The sequence below is a fragment of the Pseudorca crassidens genome, chromosome 5 (genome assembly GCF_039906515.1).
Source record: "Pseudorca crassidens isolate mPseCra1 chromosome 5, mPseCra1.hap1, whole genome shotgun sequence".
Taxonomy (NCBI): Eukaryota; Metazoa; Chordata; class Mammalia; order Artiodactyla; family Delphinidae; genus Pseudorca; species Pseudorca crassidens.
The window spans coordinates 37,045,885-37,058,021 of record NC_090300.1 but is presented as its reverse complement, the minus strand read 5'-3'; the positions used below and the strand labels follow the sequence as shown (position 1 = coordinate 37,058,021).

The 12,137-nt window shown below is 53.9% G+C and overlaps 1 protein-coding gene across 1 annotated transcript in view; it reads right to left on the bottom strand.

Annotated features, from left to right (window-relative positions):
- The window catches only part of RAB6B (RAB6B, member RAS oncogene family), a 58,700-nt gene extending 49,380 nt beyond the window's left edge, over positions 1 to 9,320 (bottom strand). Inside the window, exon 1 of the mRNA XM_067737770.1 lies at positions 9,032 to 9,320. Within this exon, the coding sequence (XP_067593871.1) occupies positions 9,032 to 9,101 (70 nt within the window). The 5' untranslated portion in view covers positions 9,102 to 9,320. The remainder of the gene's footprint in view (positions 1 to 9,031) is intronic.
- Positions 9,321 to 12,137: the final 2,817 nt, after the last annotated feature.

The following is a 12,137-nucleotide window of genomic DNA, read 5'->3' as shown; positions in this document are numbered from 1 at the left end:
CGTGAGCGGGCCTGCAGGTGGGGGCCGGGTTCAGGAAGGCAGCCCCCTGTCTCCATGCCAGCTCCCTGGCTCCCACCCTTTGCCTTTTGCACAGCCAGCTTAAGACTAGGTTTCTGTTTCCAAGGCGGGGAGGGAAGCTCTTCCCCACACAGTCCTCCCTCAAGTCCTCAGGGACGCCTGAGCTGGTTGGGAAGCTGGAAGCTGGCAGAGAAGAGCAAGGGAATCTATGGAAGAAAGCACAGGAAGGGAGTCAGGTGTCCGCTGGAAGAGAAGCCCAGCAAGGGAGGCAGTGGCAGGAGGCTGCACAGGAGGCAGGAGCTCGCACACCCAGCGGCCCGCTCCTCTCCAGGTATACACCCGCCCTGAGCAGCTGGCGGACGGGAAGAGCCTGGAAGGGCCGCCAGCAGTCCCAGAGCACCCAGGGCACTGTGGAGGCTGGAAGGGCAGAGGAGCTTAAGGCAGCCAGTTTGGGTACATCTGGGGACAGTGTGGTCTTGCAGAGAAGGACAAAAGTCCCTCCTCTACAACCCTTCATTGTTCCTGAGTCCTCAGTCAACAGAGAAAGAATCAAGAAAATATACATCCGCAGCAGAGGTGAACTTCAGGGCTGGAAGGAAGCTCAAGCTGATACCTGTCACAAGGCCTCCTCTAAATTCCATCCTCTGAATGTTCCCAGCCGGCCTGGGTCAGGCCACCTGGATCTCCTGCCTGCAAGTGGGCCATAGCCTTGTCTTCTAACCCATAAGCATGTCCCTCCTTGGTTGAAGCCCCCTATTGGGTCCCAGCTGCCTGCAGGGAAGACCCAGACTCCTGTGTGTGGCCTGACCCTGCTTCCCCAGGTGCAACTCCTCCCAGCACGTTCCCCCAACCACACCAGAGCCCAGCCACATGAAGGATACCCAATTCCCTAGAAGGCCCATGCCCATCACAGCCCTCAGCCTTGGCACAGCTGGGCACTCTGCTCGTGATGCCTCCCTCATCTGCCAGTGAATTCCTGCTCACTGTGCACCACCTCCTCCGGGAAGCCTCCCCTGATTCCCCAGCAGACCACACCCACAGCCTTGCTTGTGTAGTTAACACTCACATCAACACTGGCTGAGGTCCAAGAACTGTCCCACTCACAACACCGCAGACCCTCCAGCCTGCAGTCCCTGGGCCGTGTCCTCAGGGAAGGACAGTGGCAGTGAACTTGAGGTGCTCTGCTTGTGAGCAGCTGTGGGGCCACAGGCGGTCAGGGTGAGTCTGTCCCCCTCCCTGCCAGGCCAGGCAGCAGGGAAAACGCCGGCCAGTGAGTCAGAGACCCGGGGGTCCTTCCCAGCTCAGCAGTAGCAGCTTCTGGGTCCAGCACCCTGTGTAAACGTCTTCGCCTCTCAGAGCCTCACTTCCCTCATCTACAAAAGTGATAAGCAGCTCTACCTGTCAGATCACAAGAACGCTGCCCTGCAGCTCACTACACAAAAACGGTCCATCAGTGATTCTCCAAACCTTGCACCCCTACTTCTCCTCCCCTCATACATCTACGAGCAGGCGGGGAGGGGGGGTGCCGTCACTATTTCACCAACAAAATTACCTCTTACTGGAGCATTTAGCATGTGCCACATATTGATGTATTAGACACATCTTGGAAGTCCAACAAGGTCATAAAGACCCTACTGTCTTGGAGGGAAATGAGCACCGGGGGTCCTCATTTTTGAGGCCCCTGTCTGTCTGGGTGTTACATCCCAACACCCAGACAGAGAGGGCCAGGCTGGGGTGGAAGCCCAGGGCTCAAGAGGATGCCGTTGGTGATGGGGCTGGAGTAGGAGCTGGGACTGGTCTACTGGGGACACCGCATATCCCTCTTGGCTCTGGTCCCTTCCCAGCCCTCCCCACTTACCACCCACCCACGTGGCTACAGAAGGAAGTGTCCCGGAGTAGGAGTACCTGGGAGCTGTCACCCATTCTGCTGTCCTCTGTATGAGATAAATGCCTGTCGGCAGGAAGGGCAAAACAGCTCCATCCCTGTTGCCTGGCAACCTGAGCCAAACACATCATCAGAAGGGATGAATCAAAGCACCCCGAGGGCACAGTAGGTAAGGCTGGGCCCAGGTAGGTGGGCCTAGAATGTTGGCCAAGAGAAGAGATGGCAGACTGGAGAGGACCCTGCACTGGAGCCCAGGGCAGTTCCAGGGGAAAGAGTTGGCAGAGGCCCTGATCCCATTCATTCATCCCTGCAGCCCCTCTGACCCGTGCCGTGCCCAGGCTGGGAGTGTTACTGGCTTGGCGTCATACTCTAAGCTGGTGCTGAATTATAGAACCACTTCGAGCTCCACTGGCCCTAGTGATCACCAAGTTCACTAGCCTCCAGGGACACATTGAGAAAGTGAAAGGTGGGCTGGGGCTAATCCAACCACATGGCCAGCTGGTGGCAGACCCTAGACAGAATCAGGGTCTCCAGGGCCCTGATATCTCCAGGCCTGGAGGGAGAATGAGGCCAGAGGAAGGACTACCCCCAGAGAAGGTAGGAACCAGCTTCTCAGTGTGACTGGTTCTTCCCTTCTGAGTAATGAGTTCTCAGCTAGAACCTGGCTGAGCCAGCCTCTGTGACCTGCCCTCACCTCATCTCCAGCCACAGGGGGAAATGGGTGAGCCAGTCATCCCAATACTGGAAACCCCTTTCTCGAGGGAAACCCCACTAAAGCAACAAGCCCATCCCCCAACTGCCCAGACCCTGGAGGAAAGCTGTGGTCTCCAGCACAGAGCGCACCCAAATGAAGTCTTCCTCCCTCGCCCGTCCTGCTGGGGCTCCAGGCTGCCACTCTTTTAATGCCTTTTATAGAGGTAACCTTTACTGTAAAGGCTCCACTCTGCCCTCAGGGGTAAGGCATCATCTGTTTTCTCCTGAACCCTGGTCTGTCCATTGGGTATGTCACCCCCCAGGGAACAGGAGGCACCTGGCGGAGTCACTCAGGCTCCCACCTGCCTTGTTACCAGGAGACCAGGATAAATATGCTTTTCTACTGAAAATAAATCATTTTACTAAAAACGATAACATATTCACGGTTGTGAAAATTTACTTTTTAAAAAAGATCCCACTTAGTTCAGGGCCAAAGTTACCGAAATAAAAAAGGGAATTGGAAATTTCAAGTTCAGTAAAGAAGCTCTCTTAGGAGTCCTCAGGCGTTAGGAATCTGCATCCTTTCCTGCCCTGTTCCAGGAAGCAGAGACTGGCTTCCTCATCATCGCGGTCCCCTCAGGGCTTAAGTGCCCAGCCCTGCCTGCAGCCCCATTTCCCGGCAGCCTGTCTTTTGAGCTCTCACAAAAGCTGCTCATCTCAGGGTGCGTCAAGTACTTCTCCCTGGCAACCTCCCCCATCTTCTCTGTGGTGAGAGATGGAAAAGGATGACAGACAGATACACAGACAGACAGTGGAGGAAATGCCCAGTACAGTAGTCCACCCCCCATGATTATGAATTTTGCTGTTCCACCTAACCTTTCCTCACCCTCCCCAACGGGTCTGTCCATCAGTTTCTCTAAATGATTTACACTGAGACCAGAAAGCCCTGCACATTCAAAGGCTCATTCATTCTGCAACAGTGGAAGAATGGTTGGGGAGGACAGGAACACTTTGCAGCCTGGATGGGACACAGATGGTAGCACCCTCAGGCCTGCCCTGGGCGAGCTTGCAATGTCAAGGCAACACCTATAAGGATAAATATTCATGGGCTGATTTTAGGGATTTAATAAGTAACGAAAGGACAATGAGGTTATTTTGTTATATTTTAATGGTATTCATTATAATTTGGAGGCTGCAAATGATAATGATAATCAGACCATGCAAACGATGGTAATTACTGTTACACCTGCACCACCAGAACGTGTTCTCACAGTTTCTTTTTTGTCTTCTGGCGAGTTCTCGAGCATCTATCATCAGCACTGAGGGTGCCACTTTTCTCTTATACCAAGTACAGGTTAATTCTCATCTTGGTGTCTGTCTGTCTGACCTTACACCCAGTTCTTTAAACAAATAAAGCAAAGGTCCGGGCCTGCACCTGACATCCAAGGTTCCCTCTCTCATTCCAGCCACTGAGGCAGGGAGAAAAATTGGGAAGAGAGAAAGCAGGACCAAGAAGCTGAGGCACAGAGACACTGGGTGATTCACTTCAGATCTCAAAGTGAGCTCTGCCAGGTCTGGATGTGTCCCTTCCGCCCCACCTCTGGTGGCCTTGCTGCTTCTCAAAGTTCTGCAGAGATGGTGGAGATGGGGGTGCCCTGAGAAATTCAGCTTCCGTGAGATGAACGGTGAGGTGGGCATGACCAAGGCTAAATGAGCCAATCCTCTATGAAGGACTCTGTAAGTGTTGCAGATAAAAATCCTCTGGCTTGAGAAAGCGGCAGGTGTCAGGATGAAGAATCCTATTCCAAAGCGGCCTTGACTCCTGTCGCTTTCAATCTACTGATGGGCCATCAGCAAATCCCACACAGCAAAGATCTCTCATCATTTTCAAATGAGATATTTAATGAGCACAAAACTCCTGCAGGCGGAGAGGGGGGTAGGATGACTAAGATGACTAGTCACCTTAAGGTGCTGAAATTTGCCCTTAAGGGGCTTAAAATTCAGTTAGGGTTTCTGTACCTAAAAGAAGTTAATAAGCATTTTAAAATCCTGAGGAACCAAGACAACAGAGGTCTTGGGGCAGCATGTGATTGTTTCTAAAAATGTTCAGAAAAAAACAAAGCTCCACCATGGTGAGTGCCCAGCTAGGCTGGGCACAGCAGGGCCAGCAGATCTGGGAGGAGTCCACTTCTGGGATGGGCTTCAGGCACAACCACCAAGCCAGCGGTGGGCTCCCTGTGGGGCTGCAGCAGTGTGGGTTGCGGGGAGGCAGGGGTCAGGCAGGACCCTCCTGGCAGTGAGGACAGGGATGAAAGTGGAGGGGCAGCCCTTCCCTCTCATCAGTTGCTACTTGTCCTGCTCTCCTTGTCCTTGTCCTGCTCTCCACCCTTGTCCTGCTCTCTACCCCACGCACTTCCTCAATGCAGGAGGGAGAAGAGCAGGAAAAACTCCCTGGAGAGGGTGGGCCCCTTGCAAGACCTACTCCCCGCACTCAGCCCAAAGAAGGAGTACCAGCATGCTGCCTATAGAAGCGTCTCCCCCTCTGACGCCTTTAGAAGGCGCCTCTGACACCTGCCCCCATAGGTGGGCAGGACGCCCTGCTATGTGCTTCTGCAGCAGCTGTTCCTCCCTCGTCACGGCCCTCGCAGACCTTTACTGTAATTATATCTGCAGATGTCTGTGCTCCCCAGTGGACTATAAGTTCCACGAGGCAGGGATACACTCAAAGATCTGACTGAATGAATAAACGGATGCTGGGAGGAGGAAGTGAGAGAGGCGGATGGGGGAGGGAGAGAGGGATGGTTGAACAAATGAGAAAACAACCAAAGCTGCCTGCTGGGTCACTATGCTGCATGAGTCCAGGGATGCCACTCACATCGTGCTCGGCATGGATGGCACCTCCAGCAACACAACTGCCAGGGAAGGACAGGAAGGTGGCTGGTCACAGGGAGAAGCTGGCCTACTGGCCTCAGCCTGGGGAAGGAGACCAAACTTGTGTCCATCAATCTTCCTGCTCCGGCTGGAGGAGTCTCAGGGAAGGGAGGTGAGCAGAGGCCAGAGTGCAGCAGACACAGCCCACTTCCCCCTCCCTGCCACACACACTCGGAGAAGCCCCGCGTGAAGCTGGAGCCCCACAGAACGCCATCAGAACTCAGGAGGAGGGCTGTGTCCCCCAGGTCGAGCTCCTTCCTCAGATATCTGCTCATGCCTGCCTTCTCTGGATGCCACCAAGTGCCCAAGTCGGGACTGGTGTGCATCACCCCCTCTTTCACCCTCCACTGCCATCAGCACAAGGGCACGGCCAGCAGGCCCAGAGAGCCATCTGAGCCCCAGCAGGATTGCACAGCCTCCACACTGCAAGGAAATCCTTCATCCTGGGTCCACAGCAACCTCTCCACAATCCCTCCCCCTGCCAGGCTGATACTGGCCAGCCTGTATTCCATGCTCCACAGTAAGGCAATCATTCGGCTGCTAGGAGGTGGTACTCTCTCATGGGCTAGAGGTATTCTCTCCAGATTGGCTCCTCAAGGCTTCCCACCCAAACCAGATCCCTGGAATCTCTGAAGGCCCGATGCCCCTGGGATTATCTGGTCCTGGGCACCCTCCTCATCACTGGGCTCCAGGCCGGGCACTCCTCTCTGGGATCCAGCTGTCCTCGCCCACTGGCCTAGAGAGATGCTACCAGTAAGCCAGGCACAGGGAACAGGAGAAGGCCATCTCCTTCCCCTGGCTCCTTTCCAGGGGACTCAGCTCATACAGGCCAGCCCATGCTGTTCTAGAAGTCCCTGCTGTGCTCAGCTGACCCAAGTTCCCTGAGTACAGAAGGGGAGGTACCTCCAAGGTCACACAGGGAGGGAGACCCAGGGTGGAGGTGATGGCCAGAATTCAGTGGGAACTCAGAATTCCCTCCACCACACAGGCTGTAGAGGATGCGGGCACAAAGGACCAACACATGTAAAAGTGCATGTGGGCAAGATGGAAGCCATGGCTGCGGTGGCAATTCCTCTGTCCCACCAGGCTCAGAGATGCCCATGTCTCCTGCCTAACTCAGGGATCCCAAAAGCTCTGTAAAATTGAAGGTAAACAACCCACTAATGACACAACAAAGTGGGAGGAGGCCTTTCAGGGTCCTAGGGCTCCCTGCCAGAAGGGACCAGAGTGGCTAATAGCCAGTGGCACTGATGGCAGTGCCTTTTTCCCTAATGACCATGTTCAAAGGGCCCAGAAAGCAAGCTCCCAACCAACTAGCCCGGTATCTCCACCAGGTCACCCAACATAGCCACAAGCCTGGCCAGAGTATGGCAACCCTAACCCCCTATCAGGAAAGCTCCCCAATTCTTGGCTTCCCCAATTCAAGGTCACCTTATTTCCCAACGGCATGTTAGTGACTGGGAACAGGAGATGTGGTTCCAGTCCCAGAAGGGTTAACAACTCACAATAGGACTCTGGGTCGACACCCCATCCCTGGGGCTGGAACTTCCCATATAAACATGCTGGAGAGGTGGGGGCTCACTCTCTGAGGCCTTCAGGTCTCATTTCTGTGATTTTAGGGGCAAAGGCGGTTTGCAGGGCTCAGTAGGGGCCTCAGCCCATCAGAGATTCAGTGGGAGCCCAAAGTTTTACCTCAAACACACCATTCTCCTCATCAAACCCCTGGTCCTTTGCTGAAGCATGTTCAGACTTGGAATAAACAAGTGTTTGTTGGGAACCTCCCATGGTCCAGGCCCTTTGGGAGACACTGAGGAAACATGAAGGGGTAAGAGAACTGCCCTTAGGCAACCATCTTACAGAGACAGAAACTAAGGCTCAGAGAGGCTTGAAATCTGCTCAAGGGAACACAGCTAAGAATTCAACTCCCAGGGCTCTAGGCCCGCTAAGACTAGCACTGGGATGTGAAGACCACCCCCACCCCCCAAATCCCTTTAGGCACAAGGAAAAGTTAGTTTTGTGAAACTGGAATCTACTAAGATCAGAAACTCAGAGTCCAGGACACAGGGCTGGCTGCCTGAGTTGATTTTGTTCTGAAACGCCCAGCCTGGCCCCAAAACCCATGTCAGAACTCGACCACCTTTTGACACCCTTCTCTGAGCTGTAATGAGCAGCAGCAGCAGGCAGGTGTGTGACCTCCACAACCCATAGGCACACACATCACAGCAGCACTGCTCCCGGAGCCCACCAGGGCCTCCCAAGGTTGTGTGTGTCTTGGCCCCTTGTATAGACAGGCACCAAGCCAGGTGAACGGGACTGGTCTGTAGAGCTAGAGCTGCTGGTCCTGCTCCCACAGCAGAGCTGGTCAGGGCCCAGCTGGTCTCCCTGCAGCCCCAGGTGGGAGGCCTCTGGAGGGATGCTCTGAAAAACCACTCCTTCCTACAAGTGTCAGAGGGTCCATGCTCCTCAACCTGGTCTTCCCACCTCGCGACTAACCTGGATTTCAGAGATGCTTTCCCTGGGGAGGCTGCTGGGCAGTACGTAAGCCATTTGTCTCCTCCTCTCCCCGGCCCCTGGCCCGCTGCCACGGTGACCTCCCCTCCCCCAAGAAGGGCGGTGAGCTGGGGGGTGGGAAGAATCCACCGCCAACGCTCTCGGGAGGGGTGCTGGGAAGCCAGGCAGGGCGTGTCGCCTGGTCCTTTCTCTGCCCAGCCCCGGGCGTCACGGCTCTTGGTGTGAGGCGCCCCGTACCATCCCCCAAATCTGCCTCGCACTGGGGAACCCTTGCTGTCATCGCCCAGATCCCTGAGCCCCATAGGGGCTAATACACACTGGCGAAGGGCAGCAGGTCTAGAACCTTCTGTGCCCAGTCGGACGTAAGCAAGGGGAGGTAGGCGCCCTGTTCCCCCACGACCTGCACCCGCTCTTTTCAGAGGAGACATCTGTGGGTCTCCCCCCGCCCGCGGCCGTCTGCCCTGGGGTCTGGACGTGCCCGTAATTACGGTTCCGGGCAGGGGCCCCAGGGAACCCCTCCGGTGCCGCGGGGTGGGGAGCGGCCAGACGCCAGTCCCGTTTCGTTCTCCAAAGAGGGGCGCCGTCCTCCCCGCGACCCTCGCCGGCGCCCCGCCACCTGCGCGGTCGCCCGCAGCCGGTGCCGCAGTGCGAGCGAGCCAGCGAGCCCGGAGCCTTCACGCCTCGGCCGGCGCCGCTGAGCGAGCCGCCGCCCTCCGGCCTCCCCGCCGCGCCGCACCTGCACCCGCACCCCGAGCCCCCACCCCAGATCCCACCCTCACCCCCACCTCCGGCCCCAGCGTCTCCTCGGCCCTTACCCTTGGGCCCTCCCCTGCCCGGCCCCGCCCGAGCCGGCCCCGACTTCTCATCCCCAAACCTCCCCTCTACCCAGGCACCGAGGGGCCTTTTCGAGCCGGGGCCGGGGTCCCAATCGGGTGGATGATTTGGCGGGGGTTCGACTCGACGCCAAGCCAAGAGAATAAGCGGGGTACTTACCACTCTGCTCCCCCAAGAACACCAACTTGAATTTTCTCAGTGGGTTCCCAAAATCTCCCCCTGCGGACATGGTGCTGGCAGCCTGGGCTGGGAGAGGAGGAGGAGGAGGAGAAGCGAAGGAGCAGGGAGGGGAGAGGAGGAGGGCGAGGGGAGGCGGCCGGCGGTGCGGGAGCCGGAGGGGGAAGGGCTGGCTGCGCGCGTCCCTGACTCCCCAGCTGCGTCCCGGCCCCGGCCTGCGGCTGCGTGTCCGGCGGCGGAGGAGAAGGAGGAGGAGAAAGAAGAGGAGGAGGAGGAAGGCTGGGGCTGGGCTGCCGCGGGCGGCGCTTGATGCGGTGCGAGGGGCGCGCTCTGGACGCCCGAGGCGCGGCGCGAACAGCGAGGCGCGGGCTGAGCGGGGCGCAGGGACTGCGCGCAGGGCGGAGGAGCGCTCTCCCAAGCCGCACTGGTCGGCCCCCCTCCCGCCTCTCTTCTCCGCCCGCGCCTGCGCTCTGCGCGCTCCCCAGCCTCTGATGTCATTCGGGGCCTGCGGGGCTGGGGGGCGCCAGTCCACCCACCCGGAGCCCGCACCCGGCGGGGGAGAGAACCGCCTCGCCGTGCCTCGGAGAGATCCCCGAATCGAGCCCTATCTCACTGCCCCTCTACGTCTGTCTTCCCCACTCTACCCCTCCTTTGAATCCAGAAAATGACGTGAAATTATCAGGGGATATTCGTTTCTGGTCTTTAAACCTAGATGCTAGTCCCTTCCTCCACCTCCTGCAACACCAGTGCACACTCAACCTGGCCATCCTAGAGGGTGGAAAGGAAAGGAGTGGAGGATGAGCCAGGGTGTGGTGGACCGTATGTGCTCAGACAGGCTCTACTGTCATCTTGTGCGTCTCTTGCCCTCCCTACCCTCTCTAGACCGAGATCCCTCCTCTTGGGCACAATCTGTGAGGTCATAGGTGTCCCCACAGACATGCCCAGTGAGAGAGGAAGCACCAGTAAAAGGCGTACCTCCCTCAAACCAACCGCTCCTAAGGATCATTTTATCCTAAACCTAATGCCCCGTGGGAGAGAAGGAACAATGAGGCCCTGAATGTCAGCACCTCCATCTCCAGAACGGTGCCCTGGATCCCTGGACCCTGGGGCCTCCGTGTTGACAATGCCGCTCCTTGCCCTGGCAATTAGGTGTATCTGGACAATGAGCTCCTGGAGCACAGGAGGGAGACCTCCCATTTGCCTCTGTATTCATCCAACCTTTTAAGGCACACAGAGTAAGTTGTGAGTGGGTGAGAACAAGGAGCAGGTGCCAGGTGTTAGAAGCACTCCCAACCCAGTCCTAGCATTCTGGCTAATGCTAGCTTTGAGGTTTTGCAAAGCTGCCTCTACCGTGCTGCCACCACGTGGTCTATGCTTTTAGGACTGTTCAATGAACATTTATTTGGGATTATAACCCAAATGTTTAGGAACAAGTTGCATGTGTATATGTGTATTTCATACAGAGAGAAAAGTGAGAAGCAGCCTTCATCTCTGGAGATTTCCAGAGGACATTTGTTGACCTCTTTGTGACTTACATGGCTTGCTTGGGATGTCTCCCTGTCTGGCTCCATGGTTTGTTTACTTAGAGTCTCTCTTTCTCTCATTGCTTATTAAAAACCAGAGAGTGAGTTCCATGAAATCAGCAGTTGAGGCTCCACTACTGAATCCCAAGGACCTAGCTCAGAGCTTAGGAAATAGTTGTTGAAAGTTTGAATGAATGTCTAGAACACAAATCAGAACAACTGTTCCACTTATTGAAGAGATTGTCTTTTCCCCATTGTATGTTTTTGCCTCGTTTCTCATATGTTAATTGACCATAAGTGTGTGGATTTATTTCTGGGTTCTATATTCTCTTCCACTGACCTATGTGTCTGATTTTTGTGCCAGTGCCATACTGCTTTGATTACTGTGGCTTTGTAATATAGTCCGAAGCCAGGGAGCATGATTCCTCCAACTCTGTACTTCTTTCTCAAGATTTTTTTGGCTATTTGGGGTCCTTTGTGTTTCCATACAAAATTTGAAATTATTTGTTCTGGTTCTGTGAAAAATGCCATTGGTATTTTGGTAGGGATTGCATTGAATATGTAGATTGACTTGGATAGTATGGTCATTTTGACAATATTAATTCTTCTAATGCAAGAACACAATATATCTTTCCATCTGTTTCCATCATGTTCAATTTCTTTAATCAGTGTCTTATAGTTTTCTGAGTACAGGTCTTTAACCTCCTTAGGTAGGTTTATTCGTGGGTATTTTATTCTTTTTGATGTGATGGTAAATGGGATTGTTTCCTTAATTTCTCTGTTTGATAGTTTGCGGTTAGTGTATAGAAATGCAATAGATTTCTGTATATTAATTTTGTAACCTACAACTGTACCAAATTTATTGATGAGTTCTAGTAGTTTTCTGGTGGCATCTTTAGGATTTTCTATGGATAGTATCATTTCATCTGCTAACAGTGACAGTTTTACTTCTTTCTTTCCAATTTGGATTCATTTTATACCTTTTTCTTCTCTGATTGCTGTGGCTAGGACTTCAAAAACTATGCTGAATAAAAAAGGTGAGAGTGGACATTGTTCTCTTGTTCTTTTCAATAAATGGCACTAGGAATACTGAACAGCTATGTGTAAAAGAATGAAGTTAGAACATTCTCTAACACCATATACAAAAATAGACTCAAAATGGATTAAAGACCTAAATGTAAAACCAGGTACTATAAGACTCTTAGAGGAAAACATAGGCAGAACACTCTTTGACATAAATTGCAGAAATGTTTTTTTTTTGGATCCATCTCCTAAAGCAAAGGTAACAAAAGCAAACATAAACAAATGGGACCTAGTTAAGCTTAAAAGCTTTTGCACAGCAAAATAAACCATTGACAAAATGAAAGGACAACCTACTAAATGGGAGAAATGTCTGCAAATGATATGACTGATAAGGGGTTAGTATTCAATGTATTTAAAGAGCTCATACAACTCAACATCAAAAAAACAAAACAACCAAATTAAAAAATGGGCAGAAAAACTGAATAGACATTTTTCCAAAGAGGAAATGCAGATGGCCAACAGGCTCATGAAAATGTGCTCAG